The 22,392-nt window shown below is 38.8% G+C and overlaps 1 protein-coding gene across 3 annotated transcripts in view; it reads left to right on the top strand.

Annotated features, from left to right (window-relative positions):
- MYT1L (myelin transcription factor 1 like) overlaps nucleotides 1-22,392 on the top strand; it is a gene marked incomplete at both ends in the record, with an annotated part of 125,061 nt that overhangs the window by 88,479 nt on the left and 14,190 nt on the right. For all 3 annotated transcript variants that reach the window (XM_082305632.1, XM_082305631.1, XM_082305633.1), the window contains 3 exons: nucleotides 8,770-8,832; nucleotides 13,693-13,776; nucleotides 15,101-15,322. In XM_082305632.1, coding sequence (XP_082161758.1) covers nucleotides 8,770-8,832; nucleotides 13,693-13,776; nucleotides 15,101-15,322 — 369 coding nt within the window. The remainder of the gene's footprint in view (nucleotides 1-8,769; nucleotides 8,833-13,692; nucleotides 13,777-15,100; nucleotides 15,323-22,392) is intronic.

The following is a 22,392-nucleotide window of genomic DNA, read 5'->3' as shown; positions in this document are numbered from 1 at the left end:
AGTCCTGACTGCTAGCAGAACAGGCAGCATGCAGAGGTGGTAACTGAAGGCACAGGAATATTTTTTCTAAAGCGATATAATTAATTTAAACGCATCGTGTGTATCTGTGCATTCGAGTGCACAGCAATATTTTAAATGCCAGCATGATGCATTTTAGTCTGCTTATAGGAAAATGGATTTCAGTGTAATTAAAAAACATATCATGTTCTTTCTCACCCCCACCCAGTTCAAAAAATGCAGGAATGCAATACAGATAATACCAGCAGCTAAGGACAGAAAAATCGTACATGCAGAAAGCCAGGGAATTAATTAAATTTTACCTAAGGAGAAGAGTATGCAGCCAGCCATCCCCAGTTTAGAACCATTTAATTGCTGGGGATTTCTAGAGGCAAAGAGAGAGACAGAGCAATCTCTCAGCAGAGATAGAAGAGGCTGAAGTTACTCCATGAAGCCTCTGAGCCAAAATTATTTTAGTCTCATGCCTGGATTAGCTCCATAGGCCTGGCATCATTCCCTCATGGATAGAAAGACTGTACAGTGAAAGTGGTAACAACAAATCCTTGCATTCTACACTTCTTTCCAGTCTTCAACCTGCACTTCTCCCAATGTCTTCTGAGAGAGCTCAGTAATGCCCTACCAGGAGCGATCCCTGCCTGTATCCCCTGATCTCCTGCCCATTCCTACTGGAACTGCACTGGATCCAATGCCAAAAAGCAACTGACAAGACAGAAGAAGATTCTTCTCAATTTATTCATTTGCCATTCCACCACAGATTTTTTTTTTTTGCTGGCTCTTGTTATTTCCTCAAATCCTCTTCCTTTATATCTGCTGTGGTTTGGGGTTTTAAATTTTCCTATTACCTCCGATGAGGCCTGTTGTGTCAGTAGCATTCTGCTAAGTAAGAAATGTTAGCAGTATTTTACATATGAAAAAGTAATATTTAGCACTTTTGCTAAAACTAAATTTGTGTGATTAAGTACTCCTTCTAGTTAGGCTGAATACAGGGAAATAATTAACATATGAATCTAAATTTAACTTTCTTATTTTTGGCTTACAATGCATCTTTATGAACCTTTGATATTTATAAGGGTCTGACTTCACATGCTTTTGTAGGTATATTTGTGAGGACTAGAACATAGGTTTAGCCTTGAACATGAAACCATAAATTCAAGATCCACTGACATATTCATTTTCTTCATACCTGTCCCACAGAGTTTATGCTGCCTCTTGAACTAATTCAAATGGGCTTCAAATGAGCTCTGAATGCAATTTTCAGAAGTGCTCAGTGCTAGCCTTGTTCTGCTCCTTTTGAAGCCAGTGATAAAGCTTACAAGGACTTTAATGAAAATAAAAGAGTGCAAGATACTTAAAATGACTCATTGTGTCTTGATAGCCAAGAAATTCTGTGTTAAGGTTACACAATACACAGCGTTTTCTCCCCTAACACAAGGATGCAATATGCACCCAGTCATCTCAGCAATGCGAGAGGACCACAAGCAATGCAGACTAAGGGAAAGATAAAATCAGCTGGGAGAAAAGAGCAGGAGGACAAGAAGGGTGATGAAAGAAGAGATAATGGAAAGAAACAACAAAGAAAGAGGAGGAAAGAAGAAAGAACTGTCAACTTCAAGATTATTAGAGATCATGAAAGGAGGAAAGGATGAGGGAGGAACAGAGAATGAAGACATCAGCCAAAGGGGACAGATTAGAAAGAAGCAAAAGGGAGAGAAAGGAAATTTAAAAGTGACAAGAAGAGACAATGAGGAAGGAAAAGAATCTGGAAAAGGAAGCAGTAGAATGTGGAAGAGAAACACTGCAGAGGAACATGGATGGAAAGCAAACCATGGGGCAAAAGCAGAAGGAGGTTCCTGCTCCACTGAAGAAAAAGGATAACAGATTGAAAATAGGGAGAAAGAGGCATCAGGAAAGAAAATGGAAGGAGTAAAGTAAACAGTGAAGAAGTATGTAGATGTACAGCTTCATTGAGGGAAATTAAGAGAAAATAAATCCATCCTAACAGGTTTTCATTGCAAATTCACAGATAGGTTGCATAGGTAGAGGGTTTTTGTCTAGTCATCAAAAGTAAGCATCAACACTTCAGCAATTCAGAAGTCAAATGCTATGGTAAAAAACAGACAATAAAAGACAACAGGGTAAAAGTGGAAAAGCATCTGTGTTCCTACTGGCATTAGAACAGACACCGGCTTTTCTTAGAATCATAGAATCATAAAATGGTTTGGATTGGAAGGGACCTTTAAAGGTCATCTAGTCCAACCGCCCTACAATGATCAGGGACATCTTCAGTTACATCAGGTTGCTCAGAGCCCCGTCCAATCTGACCTTCTTCTGTGTCTTCACAAGGAAAATGATCAGCATCATTTGCACTTCATGTACTTAATTAGAGCTTGACAATCTACCAAGATACCTGGGACTGAAAATAAGATTTAGAGATTTACACATCCAAATTGCTTTCACAGAGCTGGCTAGAACAGTAATGGCTGGAAGGCATTGCTCTGACTGCTCAGAAAGGTAAAGGCAAAATCAGTTGCTGGTTTCTGTCCAGTTCCTCCTAAATAGGTGTTTTCATAACAATAACCACAACGCTGACTGTTACTGACACACCCATGGCCAAAAAATCTCCCTTCTCACCCTGGAGTGCTCCCTGCAGGTCAGTGGTGAGTGGCATAGGAAGGAACTGGAGGAAAACTTGTTCTCTCTTTTGGCCTCTTAAGTAGTTTAAAAGGGGACTTGTTTGTGAAGAGCTGCAAACCTGTTGTTTTTTGACAAGCACTCAAATTCATAGAGGCATAGACGTACAATAGATTTACCATACCTTACAGAAAACTCTATTTCTTAATTTGACAAAGGTTCTTCTCATCCCTTCCCTTTCTTGCCCGCTCCCCTTTTTTTCTCCTTCCTCACATATTCAATTCAGGGAACTGTAAACACAATATCTTTACAGGTTTACTTTTGTAACTTTTTGTTTCTGGACTACCTGACTAGAGAAAAACCCCACAAAATTTTGTTTATGAATCTACATGTAGTTTCAGAAGACACATGGCTTTATAGCTACAAACAGAGCAGTGAATAAGAATGTCTATTTCAAGCCCGTTTTCCTCTTCTGTGTAAAGTCATTTAGCCTCTCTATGCCCCAGTTTTCCTCTGCCAGATTCTTTCCTTTTTCAAAGCAGTATTGTGAGATTTTGTCCATTAATGCTTGTAAAATACTTTCAGATCTTCAGATGAAAGAAAGGCAAAGTATTATTGCATCTGTCTTCCAGCCTCCCAACCTATGAATTCCATTCCTGGTGATTCAGTCAAATAAAACAGAATCTCAAATACATGGAAACCACCAGACAATAAAAAATTCTACATTTTGCTATGAAAAAGTCCCACAGGAAACAATTATATTTCTCTAGCCTTTCTGAACCTTCAGGAGAAAATCACACCTCTACTATAGAGATTGACAGCATGGTCAAAATAAAACTATGGGAAAGATACAATTTTCTGTTAAATCCCAGTTCTTTTGCAGCGTGGAACATTCTGAAGAACCAGTCTGAATTTTTGCACAGCTTACCGGTTTACTTCCCTCTTCAATTCCATATGATTTTTCTTTTGGGTTGCTAGCTACATCTGATTTAAATATTTAATTAGTAATTTATAGGATACATATTCTGTCTGGTAGACTATATTATTTATATGTGCGTTCATTTACTTACTCAAGGGAAGATTGGATCTACAACGTAGTAGGTGCTAAAAGCTGTAAACTAAATAATAAAAGTAACATCAGTCTTTAGAGCTGATACACCAGCTTACTAATAACAGGTCATGAATGGTATTTTGTAGCAACCCGTTGCAGTTGAATCCCAGTGTAGTTTCGTGGGTCCTAGAAAGGATTACTATCTGATGGCTCTTGCCATGGCCAGTGTGAGAGAAATTAATGGCTTAATTCAGTTCCATGGGAGCAAATTTCCTCAGCACAAAAATAAAATGTCGAAGCAGTTTGCCATAATCAGAATTGGCAATGCTCTTCACCTTTATTAGTGACTGTTATTATTTCTTTATTCCTAGAGTGTTCACTGAGTGCTATTATTAATCCCCCAAGAGCAAGAGCTGAAAAAAAGTACACAAATAATATACAAACCTGCCAATTCATGTGAAAACTACAGCCTAACTTAATAACATGCCCTTTCCTTAGTGAAAACCAGGCTGTAGTGAGAAGGGCAGTGAGGCTGAAAGTGTGCAGAGGCTTGGTGCAGGGCATAGAAGGGGCCAAGGGTGATTGAAGGAGCAAGAGACAGAGAGAAGAGAAGTAGTTATATTGCTTACAGTTGCTAAATCTGTCTCTGGTAATGAGGTTAAACACTATCACCCTACTTAGCAAAAAATGCAACCATGTGTTACAATGATCTGACTTTTGTTTGCGTGGTGTGCTGAATTTGGGCTTGTATAATTCTAGATCCAAGGTTTCCATTTGGATTTATACATATAAACTGGTAAAACCTTAAAGACAAGATTTGACTGAGATGGAAATAGAATTCACTGTATTGCTGAATCTCAACTGGGGGTTTCCGAGAGAGAGGGAGACTGAGCCCAAGACTGAGCCCAGGCACTGAGCTGTGGTCAGGCTGTGTGCACTGAAAAAAATTCCATGAGCTCTGCCTCCTTCCTAGGGAAGTGCCACCCTCCTGGTTCCGAACAGCTGTTGTCGCTCTGTGGTAAAATCTCTAAAAGTAAAAAAAAAAGGACAAAGTGTTTTCATTATATTGCAGATTACTATATCTTTGTTTTAGAGATAATTTATGTTTTAAAATAAATTTTAGAAGTAAGTCAGCTAAAGCTATACACAATAATGAGGGCAAAACTACTTCAGTTCTGTCTTTTCACCTTTGTGTAGTATCCTAATTTGGTCTCACACTAGCTGAGCTATATATTATCTAAATGTGTAAGCTACATCTAAGCTTATGTAGCTCCTGTAGACCTAGATAAAAGCCTGGGAATATAGGTTTAAATGTGTACCTTATTTGTAGTCTGCTATGCTGATGTGAGCTGGTTTTTCTTCCGAGCTGAGTTTGCAGCTAGACTTCTAACCATTGGCATCTGAAAAAAACCCTCCCAGAGCCCACTTGGGCCTTGCAGCCATTTCATCCCCGGTCCCAGGAAGTTCCTTCAAGCTGCCAAGTCTTTTTTAATTGCTGCACACCGCCAGTCCTTTCCCCAGTGAAGAATGGCCAGTAGGCCTTAAGTATATTTGTCTCCGTTTGGCTCTCACCTTTTTTCATTCCTGCTATTGGATCTAAGCCCAAGACTGAATCCAGCTGCCACAGCTGCTGCTGTTGTGCTGCCTGCCCTGCTTTCTGCTTATTCTTATGTTCCCAAAAAAGCTGCTCTGGGATGTTCTGTGAAATGAATGGGACATCAAGGCGGTGCTAACTGCATTCCCCTTCACTGACAAGCTCTTTTGTTTTGTTGGATGCCCTAAATTTGTGTAAAGTGCTAGTGTTACATGTTCTGAACCTCACTCTTTACAGGGTGAGTTCCTTTTTTCACCTCACTGTTTACAGTACTAAAGTATTTCCTTTGCTGCAATAAGCTGTTATGTAGTCTACAAACAAGCTTCTGATCCTGCCAAATTACATTCACTTTAAGTAAGTGAGGAAACTGTGTATCTCTTTTTCCACTTACTCTGATATTCATTTTCAAAGGGTTTCACATCACTTGCCTCTTATAAGCACCTGTACATACATTTTTCTGGCATTGTTCCATGCACATACGATCAGTTAACTCACACTGTAGGTAGTAGTTGATAGTAAAGTAGTAGGGTGTATGCAAGTCCTATGTATGATCAGACATTCTGAAAATACAGACTCACAGTTCCAGTGGTACAAGGACTTGTAATTGTCTCCTTACCTAATCTGCTTAGGATAGCAAATAAGTATTGTAATAACTTTACAGTTGAAGCAGACTGCTGTATATCTGCGTCCTGTATCTCACAGTGGTTATAAGCACTTCCCATAGAATGGAAACACCAGTAAATAGAAATGTTCCAGGGTTTTCAAATGTTCTTATCAACTGCACTAAACTCTCATTTCATCTGTTACATTTAGGTCAATATAAATTTATGACACTTGAAAACAAATATTATAGTGCCAAAATCAAAATCTGAAAGGTCTTTGTAAGATCTTTGCCTACATAAAAAATCTCTTCTGGTTTAATCAAAAGTATGATTTTAAACTGATGTGAACTGTAGAGAGCCCTTTGTGAAGATTCTCAGTTCAATTTATAGCAGGATGATTTCTTCTTTAGGTTCAGTTGCTTACGATTTTTTTTTAAATGACACAGAAATTAGCTAGTTTTTAAATTGTGTAAGACTGTCCAAATTGTTGAGGTGTAATGGTCTAATTTGAAGACTGATTGATTGGATATACTGGTGCATCTTATAAATCCTGTTTGTTAAGACACTTTGAATCATGCCTGCCTGTAGCAAAAGTCTTGGAAGACATGAGAAAAACCATTGTGGAGTTTTGATAATAGCTTTTTCTGAAAAGGATTGAAAAGTCTGTAGAGGAAAATGGTGGCTTCAAATAGCATGGGTTCATAAAGAAGGAATCCTTGTAGTATCTCAGACAGATTGCAGAGGAACAGTCTCACAGCTCCGTGTTCTCCATCATTCATGTAAATGCCATGGACATTTAGAGCCAAAGTTTAGTCAATTCCTTTAATTAATTCTTATTCCCATATCTTTTGATTCAACATCTTTAGAGGCTCCAGTCAGGCTTTAGTGATGCAGCTGGTCTTGATGGAAGTAGGAAATAAGCAGTGTAGCTCACTGAAGATACCTAGTATTAAAAAAAAACACATGAAGCAAGAGATTGTCTCTCTGCAGATCTCAAAATATTTGCCAAAAAATAAAGACAAATAGTGGGAACATCTAAATATTTAGATATGAGGTATTTAAAATATAAGACCCTTTATATAAGATGCCCTAACCATTTATTTTTTATCTTAAAGTAACAGCCAACATTTGTGCTAGCCATGTGCAGCCACAGCAAAGAATGAGTGGTAAGGGCCGTACAAACTGAGATATGACTTCTTCACCAACAGCCATATTTTTACCTAATTTGTGTCAGAAGAAACTATGCAAAAATTAGGTTTTTTTTCTTTCTACAAGCAGAAAGATTAATGTGTGGTGTCAACTTGTATATTGGTCTTTAAGATATTAAGAGTCACAGTAATACTTATACCTTCTAGTACTTGGTTCCGTGCAAAGACGTAAAGCAAGAGAAAAGGAGAATTGTCTTTAAGGATGTTGTTTAGACTTCTTGTCCAAAGCACGCAGGCTGATCGTTATATAAAAGAGAAACTTCAATGACGTAGTGGACCCCAGAGCTTTTACCCGCATACATCCCGGAAGGGCTACCATATTTTAATGTTTTCTAATGAATAACTCAACTGGTCCAGATGAAGACCATATGACAACTCCATTTAACAAATTCCAGTTTAATTTATCTCTTTCAAGGCTGCATTAATCGTGTTTGAAGTTTGGCCCTGCTGAGCTCCTCAGAAGTAGGTAATGCTTACTAGCTTTAAAGGGCTAAAATTCAGCTTAATGGAACAAGACAGCCCCATTGCACTGAATTCTGGGTTGCTTAATTCCTGATTTTAATAAACTTTCAAGTCTCTGCAGAAACCTTTGTGAAGCAAAAGTTTACCAGTATGGACCAACTTTGAGGAAAGCAGACATGTAATGTAACTAAAGGGTGAAAGCCAAAGTCTGCATGAACTCTGGATTCAAATAGTGAAACAATTCAATATTATGGAAATCTGATGTTTCAGAATGCAAGATCTGAATTTGTGTGCATGCTTTTTTGAATTTGAATGCTTTCTTCAAATGAAGCTTTAAAGCATGGCTAAAATTCAAAACTCAGGCTCAAGAAAAGTGACTTTTTGGAATTCATGTAGCATTCGTCTGTTCAGTAAAATGAATATAACTAATTCTTCCTTTGTCTTTTCTGTGATTTAGTGTAGCAGTTCAAATACCAGCTAATGATTTTACTTAGTGTTATGATTTAGCTTATTCTGTGGTGATCACAATCATCTTTGCAATGTAGAAAAAAACACCGATTTTCTTTGATGACCCTGATGTCGTTCAACTATTAGAAATTCCACTGATGGCCGTATCAGTGACTTCTCTACCCGGTGCTGTAGCTTGGTGTTCGGGGGTGTTTGGGTGGGTTACTATTTCTCCACAAGAGGCCAGCATTACTGCCCCATCTACACATTTCCTTTTCCTTAAGCATTTCCTTCGCATCACGGAGAAGTGGAGGGGTATCTCCATGGTGCGACCTCATGACACTGTGCAGTGGGATTAGAGCAATAGCTCTGATGGAAAATAAAATGGCTCACGGTAATGTTAGCCATTACCTAAGAACACACCATGGGGATATTCCATTTGCTGTAAACCCTACTCATTCCTGGTGGTGTGGGGATGTCAGGGTGCTGCTGGAAATCTCCACTAATCTGCTGATGCTAGAGACGTCCAGATAACATTTCAGTGGGCAGGTGAGGAGTAGCAAACAATAATATTTTATGAATGAAAAATGTATGTTTCTCCTCGGTATGGAATTAAGCTTAGGTTTAGCAATGGCTAGAGGTCCCCAGGGCTGGCACCTGTGGAAACAAGGACTGAGCCAGTGAATATTTTTTGAAGGGCAGTTTTATCTTTCCTGTCAGTAACACTGCTCCATATCTCTTCTATTATTATTCTAGGTGTCCCACCCCTGGGTGTGATGGCTCTGGGCATATTACTGGAAATTATGCTTCACATCGAAGGTATGTAAAGAGAAGGTTTTGTTCTTTAAACCAAACAACTGAAGGACTAGAAGGGACCTCAACAGACCTCTCTTCTCTCTCTCAATACTGAAGTAGGATCGAGTGCTGTACATAGACATGAGCTGGTCTAACTCATTCTATTTATCACCAATGAATAACATTTCTCAGTTTCAGCATGGCTCACTACCCAAATAGGTAGGAAGACTTTTGCTAATATCTAGCAAAATCTTTGTAGAAAATGCATCCAGTTTTTCTACCTTCTCTGTTAGCCCAGGGAAGCAATTCAACATTTGTAAGTTTTTGCTGCTTTATATTCTGAATGACTTAACTCTTCTCCTCACAATCTTACCTTTTCCGGACTCAAATTCTACTTCTGCATTTTTTTCCCCACAATTTCCTGATGGTTCCTGTCAATCTCTTCCAGACTCCCTCTGTATTTCTTGAAATGCAAAATTGGACCCAGTTCTTTACCTCCCCTCCCAGCTGAAGCCTTACTAGCTTTAATCAGAGGGAAAAAGTACCTCTTTCATCTAATATGCACCAGTCTTGTTAGTACATTTCAGAATAAAGCTTGGCTTGTTTTTAAATTGCAACACATTGTACACAACTATGTCAAGCCAGAAGAATGGAAAGAGAAATTTATGAATGAAAGCTGTTACCTTAACTGCCTAAACTATAACTATGATCCTTACCAAGGGCCAAAGAAAGCTTCACATTTACTAATTAGGGTATTGTTGGTAACCCCAAAATTAATTACAGTGGTACCACTGTAGAAGTAGTGTTACGAATGCTGTGTAATTAGCAATTCCCCTGTTGCTATTTGAGAACTATAAATCAGTAGAGAAGAGCTGCACCGTATTTTGTAAATAGCTATCCACTGTTTAATCAAAGAATAATAGTGTAGCCCACCTTTCTTTTGTTAGTAAAGGCTCTTTACTCCCATGCATAGTAATACTGTTGAGTCTGGATATTTGCTTACTTCACAAAGTCCCTGTAGTTTTACAATTGGCTATAACTAGTCAATACACAAATTCCCAGTTTAAATGTATTCCCAGTAAAAGAAAGAAACAATTTAAAGTCAAAACATAAATAACATAGAGATTGAGAATTTGCCATACCTTTACAAGCTGTAAAAATGAAAGATCACTATAACAATTTCTGTAATGCACAGTTAAACATTAAATGTACAAATAGCATTATAAAGGAGAAGATATAAACACTTTAAAAGCACTTACATGATGTAGGAGATTAAATCACACTTTCAAAGGGATTTAAGGTCAAATTTAGAACTACATTTAACTATATGTGGATTTATCAGCTCACACCTCTACCAGCACTGTGCTTGGTGTAGCTATGACCCAACTTTGCTATTTCAGGAAACTGTTTACGTATTTGGTCATCTGTTTAACCAGAAACAGGCAGGACAAGGAAGATGCAGAAGGCAAAGTGTCACAAACAAGAAACCTAAAAGCTGGCAGGGTTAGCAGGGGAGAATCACTGCATGTTGCCTCATTTTCTAAACCCTTTCCCCGCGCATTGTCTCCTGGCCACTGTAGGGCCGGACCATGAGCTGGATGGTGTCACCTGCATTCGTCTGTAAATTCTTACATTCTTGTATTTTTGCAGATGAGTGCTGGACCAAGTTTTCATTTGATTCTGCAGCATACTGAGTATAGATAAAGATATAAAAAGTAATTCTGCAAAACTAAGTGATCTGGAATTTGTCCAGTCTATTGGGATTTAATGCATTTAACCTTTTGAAATGCCACCATGTCTATATTGACTACATAACTCCTTCATTTCTCTTCCAAAAGGCCTCTGGCAGCTCTGGATCCGTGGCTGCCTACGGGCACAGGGGCACTGACACTGAAGGAGTAATGTCATCTTTGCTTAAAACCACTGATGTCCCCAGGAGACCTGTCAGATTTACACGGAGCCAGCCCCACACTGTTCAGGTCACGATAGCTGCCGAGACCATTGCTGAAGTAGTGAGGCTGGCAAAATGCACGCTCTTTAAAAGGGCAGCAAACCAGTAGCCTAAATCTGGAGCTGTTAAGTATGAAAGACCCCACAGCACATTCACAGTTAAGCTTTCTGATTCCCACACTGAAAATCAGCATTTACCTCTGCTTGCATCTGAGTTAGCGCTTTTGTTTGTATTTGATACCATCACTTACAACCCTTTCAGTTTCAGAAGGAAAAGAATGACAAACTTCTCTCCTAAATGGCTGCCAAGATGCCTAGACATCATCTGTATTTAAAATGGCTGCTCCACAGCAAGCACACATGAAGGCAGATTTAACTCTGCCATAACTCTCTGCAGTTCCACACACCCATGCAAGAAGTTATATCAGCATATACCGGTGTTGAATTTCTCTTGTTATCTTTTATCTTCATATATAAGGAATTAAACTGATATAAAAATGAAGTAATATGTTTACTTTGTAATAGCTTTTGGTTATTATAGGATAAAAAAAACTAAAGCAAAGGCTCATCTTTGACATATGTTTTCTTGGTGAATCTGCTGTCAGAGGAAAAATGAATTAATCATAACCTCAGAAGCTGTCTGTTGGAAATGTCTGTTTAGAGGACCTGAAAGGTCTTAGAATTTTCTAATAAATCATAGTGCCAGAATAGAGAGATCTATTGCAAAAAGATGATGCACCAAAATACCAATAAGTTGGTGATAATTAAATTGATTTAATATGTAGAAAGCGTTAAATCATTAGTCAAGGCAAAAATTCTTCATTCAGATTTTGTTGTGAAAATGTCATCATCTACAAGCATACCCATCTGTACATCTACTAAAAAAAGTATTGCTTTCTGAGGCATTTCTATTAACTATTTAGTTTTCAGATGCAAAACCTAATTATTCTCACACAGTGGGTACGACTAGTCTCACAGATAAGCTAGAGGTATCTGTAACTCCTGTCCTCTCCCCTTCGCTTTCTGCAGTCCAGGTTGTATGGGGAGCAATGAAGCAACCTGTTCCCAAACTGTCCCCTTGTCCCAGAGCCCGCTTCCTCTTATTCTAAATCCCTTAGACTGTTTTCCTCCTGCCTCTGTTTTCTCACAGATTATGATATGATTATTTTTGAAGCAAAACTATTCTTAAGTGGCACGGGCTTTCTGAGGTTTAGTTTGTACACAGGGAACTATGGTAATTTGGTGTGCACTATGCAAATTGGAATAAACAGCAGCTTGCTTTAAAAAGGAAAATGGTCAGCTGCATTTAAACTAGGAAATGAAATGGGATGAGAGCACAGGTCCAAGCATCAGAGTGCAGATGCCTACACTATTAAATCGTTAGCCTGTCCCCTGGCATGGTACTGATCCTGGGCCACTGAAACTCTCCCAGGCAATTCTCAGATATGATTTGGGGCTCAGCATGGGTCCAGATCATTCTCTTTAGGCACTATGGGTGTAGCTGATATGCTTTACAGAGACAGAGTTTAGCTGTACAGATGTGAGCTTGCTGGTCTTGGGTCAAAACAGCAGCTTTAGGTCCTCCCTTCCATTTACCAGCAGAGCCATGCCGTATCACTAAAAGTTGCTAGGTAATACACTATGTCCAATATCTTGTGCTAACTTTCCTCCCTTTCTTTAATTGAATTATTTATTACTTTGCAGCATGTAAACTCTATTTTTTTCTATTTTTCATTTACCAACACAGAATTCTGTCTGTGATTGCATCACCCTTTTCTCTGCTTGTTCCTCCCAGTCCTTGCTGGTCGTGACAAGACAAAATAACTGAAAATTTTGCTACTACTGTTTCTGTCTCTTCTTCCTGAAGACAGGACCTACTATACAACACTGAAGTACCTTTTGTCATGCTGAAAAGAAAAATTTAATCTTCTATTTTGTTTCTTTCTCTATGGAAGCTTTTCTTTGGCGACACTCCTTTGTCTCTCATCTCAATACTTTGGAAGGTGGTGTTCTGCTGATGGATTTCTTTTTTAATGTTGATATGTTAAGATGGAAATAACATTTAAATAGAGGACAAAGCATGATTTTTTGATAGACATATTTGTGTCCTCGGATAGCAACTACTTAAAAAAATCTTTAAATATATATTAAAGTCATTGTCAAGTCTACTAAATGGTTCCTATAATGAATTCATCATATGCAAAGGGAAAGCTGAGCTTATAAAATCTTGGACTAGATATATCTTTTTCCATCTTGTGTAGTTAAAACGAACATTCTCGGTGTCTAGTTAAATGTAACCTTGCTTAGCCTAACATATAACTTTGTCTCTACCAAATCTTTTTGTCTGGGTGAGTTCTAAGCACTTAAACTCTTTCTCAGGAAGGCACAGTCCAGCTCTGAGCTCTGCCATGTTTTTATTCAACCGTTCTATAGGATTCTTACATGATGTTTGAGAAGGTTTGACAGTGTTTCTAATGTGCTCCCTGGAGAAATCTTTAGTTCTACCAAGAGATCCAAACACTCCTGGTTTTTGAGCCTATTCTTCCGTCCCTCTCAGACACACAGAGGACGTAATGTCTCTCAGCCCTGAAACACTGCCTTCTATTGCTTTTAAAGCTGTCGCTGCTGCTGCTGAGTCAGCTGGAGGGATTATTAGGCAGAGAGTTGAAGAGCTGCTTTCCCTGGCTCCTCGGGGACTGCCTGTGCGTGTGGGCTGCACAGGGCCCGCAGCCCTGGCTGCATCACCAACCGAGATACGCGGATTCCCCCTCGTGGTTGCGTGCTGCAGCTCTCCTTATTTAAACCGCCTCAGCTTTGATTTTGGAAACTGGACAGGATTACCTATTCTGCCAGTTTTTCACATAGAAAGCGTATCCCTTGTAAACCGTACCCAAGAATGAGAAATTGCATTTTAAAATGTTTTCTTTCACTCAGTCTTTCAGGCTGTCCGCGAGCAAAGAAAAGTGGGATCAGGATAGCACAAAGCAAGGAAGACAAAGAAGACCAAGAGCCAATTAGGTGAGAACAAATATTGTCAAAGGGCCTTCGTGTGTTTTATAACGTCATACATATCTTCAGCTTTTTATTAAGGCATAGATGTTATTGTGTGATAGTTATCCAAGAGCAGATGGCCACATTGATTTCTGTGAGTGAACTACAAATCAAGGATGTGTGCTGATTTATTCTAGCCAAGGATACAATCTTCTATAATTTAGAAAGAGTTTTAAATATGTTTTCCACATGAAATTAAAAAATTACATAGGTCTTTATTTCTTAGAAAACCCTTAAACGTGTTTGCATACTATAGACAAACCGTACATGCTAAATAAAATAGTTATGGGAACAGAGAACTGAGTATTTATATGACATTGCTGCAACAAATCTGACTGTGTGCAGTTTGCAAGAGGAAAAAATGCCTACCTATAGGTCTTGGTTTCTTTTTGCAAGGTGCTCTGATGCCAGTGGCCACCGAACTCAGCAGGTTTAGTGACTACTTAGACCATTCAGGACTGGATCCTCGGTGGAGAGTTGCAGCAATATTTTAGTGTAGGACAAACAGTGAAGTAACCGGCCTTGTTTTGACGTGTGTTATGTAGCAGTGTACTGAAAAAAACATTATTTTCTTTAAACATTTCACTTTGAAGATTCTAACCTGTTCCTTCTAACCCTGGTTATTTGTTTTTTAGAAGTATACAGGGCAAATGTATGGGGGAATTCCCAAGTGAGGAAAACCATCAGATGAATATGGAACTGCCTTCATTGATCTCTCTAGACTGTAGCGCATAGTTTGTTATAATCTCTCCTATTCAGAGAGTGGTTAAAGGTGCTCAGCATTTCTGATGAGGTGCTATGATCACTTCATATCTAACTGTTTATACCTAACATTTCAGACAAGTCTTCTTTAGATTCCATACACATAAATAAAATGTACCAAGGATTATACTAAGTAGGATTTTATGCTTATAGAGTTTTTATGGGCAATTTCCCTGCTGAGTGGAGCTCGGTAGCCAACATTTCAATTCCAGTGTGATATTTACTGTAATGAACACCTGCAATTCAAATATATATCTCAGACCTTTTGTTGCAACTGCACAGTATCAACAACTGTGACTTCATCTACTGGCTAGCCTCCCTACAGTTTATCAAAGAACATAATTTTTTTTCATATTAGCAAAATTCTGCTTGTAATTTTACCCACTAAAGGGTATCTTGACTATTTTTAAGACCACAGTGCATGATTGTTCTTTTCTTTTCATGTCGGGTTTATTTTGACTTTGTTGTAGAGGCTACCAGGTATATGATGGCAAGACAATAAAGTTTATCTCATCTATCTGCTATCCAGATGTCCAGTTCCTGGTTGTGATGGTCAGGGTCATATAACTGGAAAATATGCATCCCATCGCAGTGCGTCAGGGTGTCCTCTAGCTGCCAAAAGGCAAAAGGATGGGTACCTAAATGGCTCACAGTTCTCTTGGAAGTCCGTGAAGACGGAAGGAATGTCATGTCCAACCCCAGGATGTGATGGCTCAGGACATGTCAGTGGTAGTTTTCTTACTCATCGTAGGTGAGTAACTATGGCTTATATTTTTTGCTTACGGTTATTATTTAAATTCAATTGGCAAGATTTGAAATACAGCTTTTTGTCATGGCATTTCTGTTCGTTTTTAATTTCATTATTACTTTGAAAAATAATCTTCCTATATATATTTGTAGATAACTGGAAATCAAGACATACGTTTTTTTGATGCAAGTCCTTGTAGGTAGAGACACGAATCTGAATCTATAATACACAGAAAATTTTAGGGAAAAAAGTGTGCATGACAATAACTGTAAATCTGTGACTGCTTAATTGAGTGACTCTGGACAAATTACCTTAGGACAGACTTTGTAATACACATCTGAATCCTCCTGATTTTCAGAGATGTCAAGCACATTGTTGATTCCCAAACATCAGAGCATGGAACTAAAGAATTTAAGGAACCAGTTGCATAAAAACAAAGTACTTTTATTCATTTGGCAATGAAAATGTTCGCTCATAACAATAAACGTAGAATACAGTGGATTAATTAAAACTAATGGAATACAAATATTTGACAGAAGAAACACAAAGCACAATTTTTCATAAACATAGCAAAAATAAGAGAACTTCAGTGATAACATTTTTCATAGCTTTTAAGGGATTAAGGAAGAGAAAGTGGCCAGTCTACTAGAGATAAATCTTGCTGCCATTTTAGATATTAGGTTATGAGGAAGCAAGGGTGTTCTTGGAGCTTTGGGTGGGAATATCAGCCTGAACATGACTATAATGCCAGAGCAAATTTCTTATTATATAATCACTAATATAAAACTCTATTGCTTCAAATATGTCAAGCCAATGCGCCTAATTTTTCACTCCTCTCCAGGCAGACCTCACTTGAACTTCTGTACCTTTTAGTTAACTAAACCAACCTGATCTTGTTTTGTAGTCAGTTCTAGATATGGAGGTGAAAAGTGTACTCCTTCTTCCTTCTCTTGCCTGTAACTATTTCCTCTGATTCTTTCTCTGACAACCCTTTATAGCTTAACTCAAAAGTGTTACCCTTACTACAACCTCTCCAGACTTTGTGCACATAGTTCCTATTTATTGTTTAGGTTCAAAGCTGGTTTTTTACTCAGTGTTTGTATGGTACCTTCCGTCAAGAGATTCTGGTCCATGACCTAAGGTGCTACATAGGTGGTCAAATGTACTACACAGCCTGCAACTCCCACAGGCTTTAGGGAGCGGCAGATGCAAAAGCCCCAACCATTTGTGCCGATGTCCACATGTGGATTTATGTTTCTGACTTTCAGTAAAATATCAGTATTAGTGTTCATACTTCAATTTAGCTTTCTTCATAATAGTGGAACATTTATTTAACTCACAGAGATCTGTCATTAAAATTTTGAAATTATTTTATCTTTAGTTGAAAGGTACAATATAATTACTGAGAGATTGTTTGCAAGGAGTATTTACATAGTATTTACATTTTCAAGGAGAAAATTCTTGCAACAAGAATAACTAACTTCTAAAAGGAACGTACTGATACTAAATTTAACTAGTCTTCAAAACTAAGGGGCAAATGGTACCTAGAGAGGTTTTTTTTTTAATAAGAATGTTTTCATGAAAAAAATAGAATAAAATTTAAATTCTTTTTTTTTTTTTGCAATGGAGAAACCTAAATATGACATTTAGCCACATAGCAAACATGTGCTTTCTTGAGTACCATAAGTAGAAACTGAGACATGTAAAAGGCTTAGCTTATACGTCCAGTTTTGGGGCAAAAAGGTCCATTGTTAGAGGAGAGCACCAGAAGATGAAAGGTTGCTTAAAAAGGCTGACTGAATTAGACTGATCTTACTTAATTTTCTTGATGTAACAAAGCACTGATATTCTAAGTTGTTGTGAGCAAATTTAACAATTTCTTGAAGCTTCCGTAAGCTATGGCAATATTAATAAAAAGCCATATTATTTTAAAAACATGATTCATTCTTGTAGAATTCTTAAGATGCTGTTAAAAGAGCTTAGTTCATTTGCTCACACAAAGAAAAGCGCTTGAAGCCGTTTTAGGTGCCTTAGGATAATTTACGTGGCCTAAGGTAGGTTTTAGGTGCCTTAGGATCATTTACGTGGCGTCCAGCTGTTGCTCAGAAAGGCACACATCTGTGGTAGGTCCAGTGTCATATTTCCATCCTTAATGATATTTCTTCTCAAATGGCATTTCATGCCCGTGTATGGACAACTGAATCAAACTCTGCACATAGGATTGAGCTTCAGAACAATTCACCTACTTTAAGAATCTACTTATAGGTGAACAAGGTGCTTTTGCTCCTCTTCCAGTGAATGGAGTCAATGGATCCTGGAGAGTTGTTCACTTCACCTGTGAAGTAGGCATCTGCCTTTGATCAGAGCTGCACCCTAAATGTCACTGAGTGCATCGACGGGGAGTGGGATTCACCTGCCTACAAATAGACATTTTATGCCATTGGAAGTGTTGATGGGGCATGCAAGATGGCCATACTGGTCTGGGAAAAATGACTGAAGATTTGTGAGACACTTCCATTCTCTGATGGTGACAGCTGAGAGCTGAACGTACTTCACAGAGGATCTGGAAGGGTGCTAGACTTGTTAAATGAATGGGCCCCAGAGCTCCATGGCAGCTTTGACACATAGTTTCCATGCAGACATTTAAACCTAGGTGTCCTAATCTGGAGTTCAATCCCACCTAAACTACAGACTATGCATTTCCTCACCTAGGGACAGAATATCCCCTCCCTTTTAGTGTATCCCTTTTAATAGGCTGTGGTGTCCTACCTCTAACAACATTTTGCTATAGAGCTATGGCTGTAAATCTCAACCGCCACCTTCTGAAGAGAATCAATGCTATGACAACTACACACTAAAACCAGGCTTATGTACAGCCTTTTTCAGGTATAGCTGTGTCCAGCATGTGTGGGGAGAAAGCAGGGCTATGACAACTGAGTCAGTAAAAGCCCCTAGGAAAGCAGTAGTTAAAAGTCTTCAATTTTGGCAGTACAGCTTGCTTTTCTCCTGATAGGTCACTTTTCTTTGCTAGTACAAATATTTTTCTATCAGCAGACTTCTCTAAGCATATATATTAATTGCATGTGTAGTGTCCTTAATGTGTTATTTGAGATTTTATATTCTGCCATTCATAGACAGCTGTTAATGTGCTATTATCCAAGCAGCTGTAATAGTCTGGAAACTGGAATGGCAGACTGGCTTGTGAAAATGGTGCCAACTGTTGCATTAATTAAAAAAATATACATTGAGATTTTTGAGGGAAAGATTTCTTAGAGCTGTTGTTGCACCTTGTACGCATGGTGTAATTCCACTGATATCAATGGACCCTTGAGATGATCCACAAGTGCCAGTAAATCAGTACTTAGTTAAAAACCTGCTCCAACTGGTATTACATAGTCTGGAATTTAAATATATGCATATTTGTACATACATGCTTCTGAAGTAGAAATAAGTAGTAAACTGAAAAAGTCACAAATTTCAGTACCTTTTGAATCTTACCCTATGAACAAAGGCACCAAAAAAGGTTTCTGTTTTTTATCGTTAGCCATGCCTGTCTGCAGATATTCGTATGAACAGTTTATTTTGTCAAGGATTTTTGCATAGGAAAGAATGGCAACAGAGGGTTATCAGAAGGCACTTGAAGCATAGGTTTAACAGTGTATACTTCAAAAAGGAGCCTGTGCTAGCAGGAGAGGCCAGTGTGAAATTAGGTGACCTACCAGCAATATGAAAATGAATTGGAAGGCATGTAAGCATGCACTCAGTAAATGAAATAGGTTATAATGAAATGTAAATTGGTTATTATACTGTAGCTTTCCAGTTTGGTTCTTGAACAGGCCCTTACATTCTCATATTTAATTTAAGAAGATTTTTCTGGACGGCATCATTTCTAATATAATGATCAGCTGGGGACTTTCTCAGAATATACTTGGATTTAGCAACCCTGCTCCTTAACACAGAAGGGGAAATGTGCTTGTGCTGACTTCAGTGGAAATTACATTCAGAAATGCCATTTCAGATCTAAAACAATGTTCTTGCTCCCATCTCCTCCCCACTTTTATTTAAATCAGTGTTCACCTATTTCAAACACAGTAATGCAGCTTTTAAATTCCCTTTACTATGGAAAACTGTTATGGTTTAACCCCAGTAGGGAGCTCAGCCCCACACAGCTGCTCACTCCCTCCCTCCCAGCAGGATGGGGGAGAGAATCTGAGAGGTAAAAGCAAGAAAACTCATGGGTTGAGACAAAGACAGTTTACTAAGTAAAGCAAAAGCCACGCACCCAAGCAAAGCAAAACAAGGAACTCATTCACTGCTTCCCATGGGCAGGCAGGTGTTCAGCCGTCTCCAGGAAAGCAGGGCTCCATCACGCGTAACGGTTACTTGGGAAGACAAACGGCATCACTCCGAATGTCCTCCCCTTCCTCCTTCTGCCCCCAGCTTTATATCGCTGAGCATGACATATGGTGTGGGATATCCCTTTGGTCAGTTGGCATCAGCTGTCCCAGCTGTGTCCCCTCCCAGCTTCTTGTGCACCCCCAGCCTGCTCGCTGGTGGGGTGGGGTGAGAAGCAGAAAAGGCCTTGGCGCTGTGTAAGCACTGCTCAGCAATAATGGAAACATCCCTGTATTATCAACACTGTTTCGGTCACAAATCCGAAACATAGCCCCATACTAGCTACTATGAAGAAAATTAACTCTATCCCAGCCAAAACCAGTACAAAAACATATGCTAGTAGAGCTACAATATGCAAGAGCTGATCAAATTATAAGTATTTTCCCCATTTACCGCCTAATGCTAAATCGAGATGAAAATATGGGGAAGGGGAATTTTTCTTTAGTGTATCTGTATCCTCGCTGAGGACAGTGGGACTCCAAGATCCATAAGCAAGTTTATAGAATAGGATTTGTATTTGAGCAGCAAGGGCATGCCACTGTGTTTGCAAAATATATAGATGTGCTGGGAGTAAGTAAGGGACATCATCCAGTGCCTTTTCCCTTCTGAAGGAATATATGTAAAAATTGTGAGGCGGCTATGGGAAATGTTTACATACGACCGTTACGGGCTATCCACTTTATGCATAGGAAGGCCTAGTTAATGGTAAGGCTGTCAGAATGCCTGTGGGAAGATAATAGCAGTGCACTCAGTTCAGCCATCGCCTCATGGGCACGTCCTGAGGTGAAGGAGCACTGCCAGTGGTGTTTCCCGCAAAAAATTCTAGGTTGGTCACAGCTCTGAACTGCACAGCTGCATTGCTAAGCCTGGGAACAGGCAGATTGGGAAAAGATTAAAAGATAAAAAGATAAAAACTCAAGACAGGAGCTGCCCTCAGCAGCTGCTTGCTAGAAGCAGGCAGATACCAACACTCACACACATCCTCAGAGAACCTCTGAGCTCCCAAACACTGAAAACATTCGGGAGACGACATATGTGAGGAAAGAAGGGTGGAGATGTAGGTTTTCATGTGCAGATCGTTTTTCTTATGAAATATGCTTTGCTAGAAACAGATATTGTCTGAAAAAACCTGTGTCATTGACCTCAGCTCCCAAAGGGAAGGTTTGCAAGTGCCACCTATGGTCAAACCTCCTGGTGCTCAGGGCTGCAGCTTAAGCCTGTGTCCAAAGAACAGCAGCTCACCCCAGGGTTTAGCTGGGGTGGGTGTTCACACGCAGAGTGCCAAAGGGGCAGTAGCTCTGTAATCCAGATGCTTTGTATCTGCAAATGTGTGCTAGTGGCTGCAAATATGCTCCTAAATTATTGTAGACCTTTCAGTCTTTCTTTGCCTGAAGTCACATCCTCGCTTAGCATCAGCATTTCTCAGCTTTGGCATTTAAAAACATGAAAATACTTAGCGTTAGTTCAGTGAATGAGTCTTGTAGAAATGAGCTATATGGTTACAAAGAATGTGAGAAGGCCTCAGATTATTGCGAGTTTTCTGTTTTGTATGTAGGCTTGCAACCTCTGTTATTTGAGCAAAATCAGTCCTGCAGAGTCTTGGACCTGAAATAGCCTTTGTGTTGATGCAGTGTTGTATGAGGCCTATAAATATGACAGCAGGACTTACATTACGCTAAGTTGTCTGAGATACTAAATGCCAGCTACTCCTTTCAGTTCACGGCGAAATGAAAGTGCCCAGAATTTAGATGGAGGTAATCATTTCCTAGCAGGTGTCGGCTTTTCGGCAGGATAGGAAGTGTATTTGAAATAAAGCCTGAATTTTAAAAAAAGTTTTCTGATATTTGCAAATAAATGCAGAGAGGAAAACTTAGAAGTTTTATTAAACAACTGAAAATATAATGTAAAGTTATATCAGATCTGAGATGCTATACATATAGACATATATACAATGCAACGTTCCCTATGGACTAAGGCAAATTAAAGATATCAGAAGGTGCATACTAATACTGTGGTTCGGTGCTGTGAACCACAGTGCAGAAATGAGATATGTCATGATAAAATATCCTGTGTAAAAACAACAAAAAATAATTGCGAGCATCCTTTAAAACACAAAGAATCCAAACTACCAGATGAATTCTCAGGATCCTCTAAACTTCCGAAATACCATTTTTGTGAGGAATTTGTGTCCAGCAATTATATCTGTAGGGAACCAAAGGTTAAAAAGCACTTTCGAAAGGTGTTCCTATGCTATGTTGAAGATAACATTGAAAATGGTAAAAACTTTGCAGAGAGGAAATTTTTCTTGCTCTTCCATTTATCTATTTATGAAACATAAATACTGTCAAACTTCGGATTTGTAAGAATCTTCTAATATGCAACTCATTAAATTATTTGATTGCATCTATTTCTAGCCAGGCCTCTTGTCAATTCAACTCTTGTCCTTTGTTTTATTCGTTGCTACAGTAAGTTGACAGAGTGGCACATTTGAGTCAACATTAATTCACTCTTTATTCTTGTTGTTTCATTTTTTCCCTGGTAGGTTTTTTAAAGTTGTTTAAGGTGTTTGTTTGTTTGTTTGTTTGTTTGTTTGTTTTTAATCTGCCCGTCCCCTTCCTGCCATTGATTTATTTTGCTGTTTCCCACCTCTGATGTTTTTCCTATAAGCTCTGTGTTGC

This window comes from Platalea leucorodia, assembly GCF_965183815.1.
Source record: "Platalea leucorodia genome assembly, chromosome: 3".
Lineage (NCBI taxonomy): Eukaryota > Metazoa > Chordata > Aves > Pelecaniformes > Threskiornithidae > Platalea > Platalea leucorodia.
This window is presented reverse-complemented; position numbering and strand designations above follow the sequence as displayed.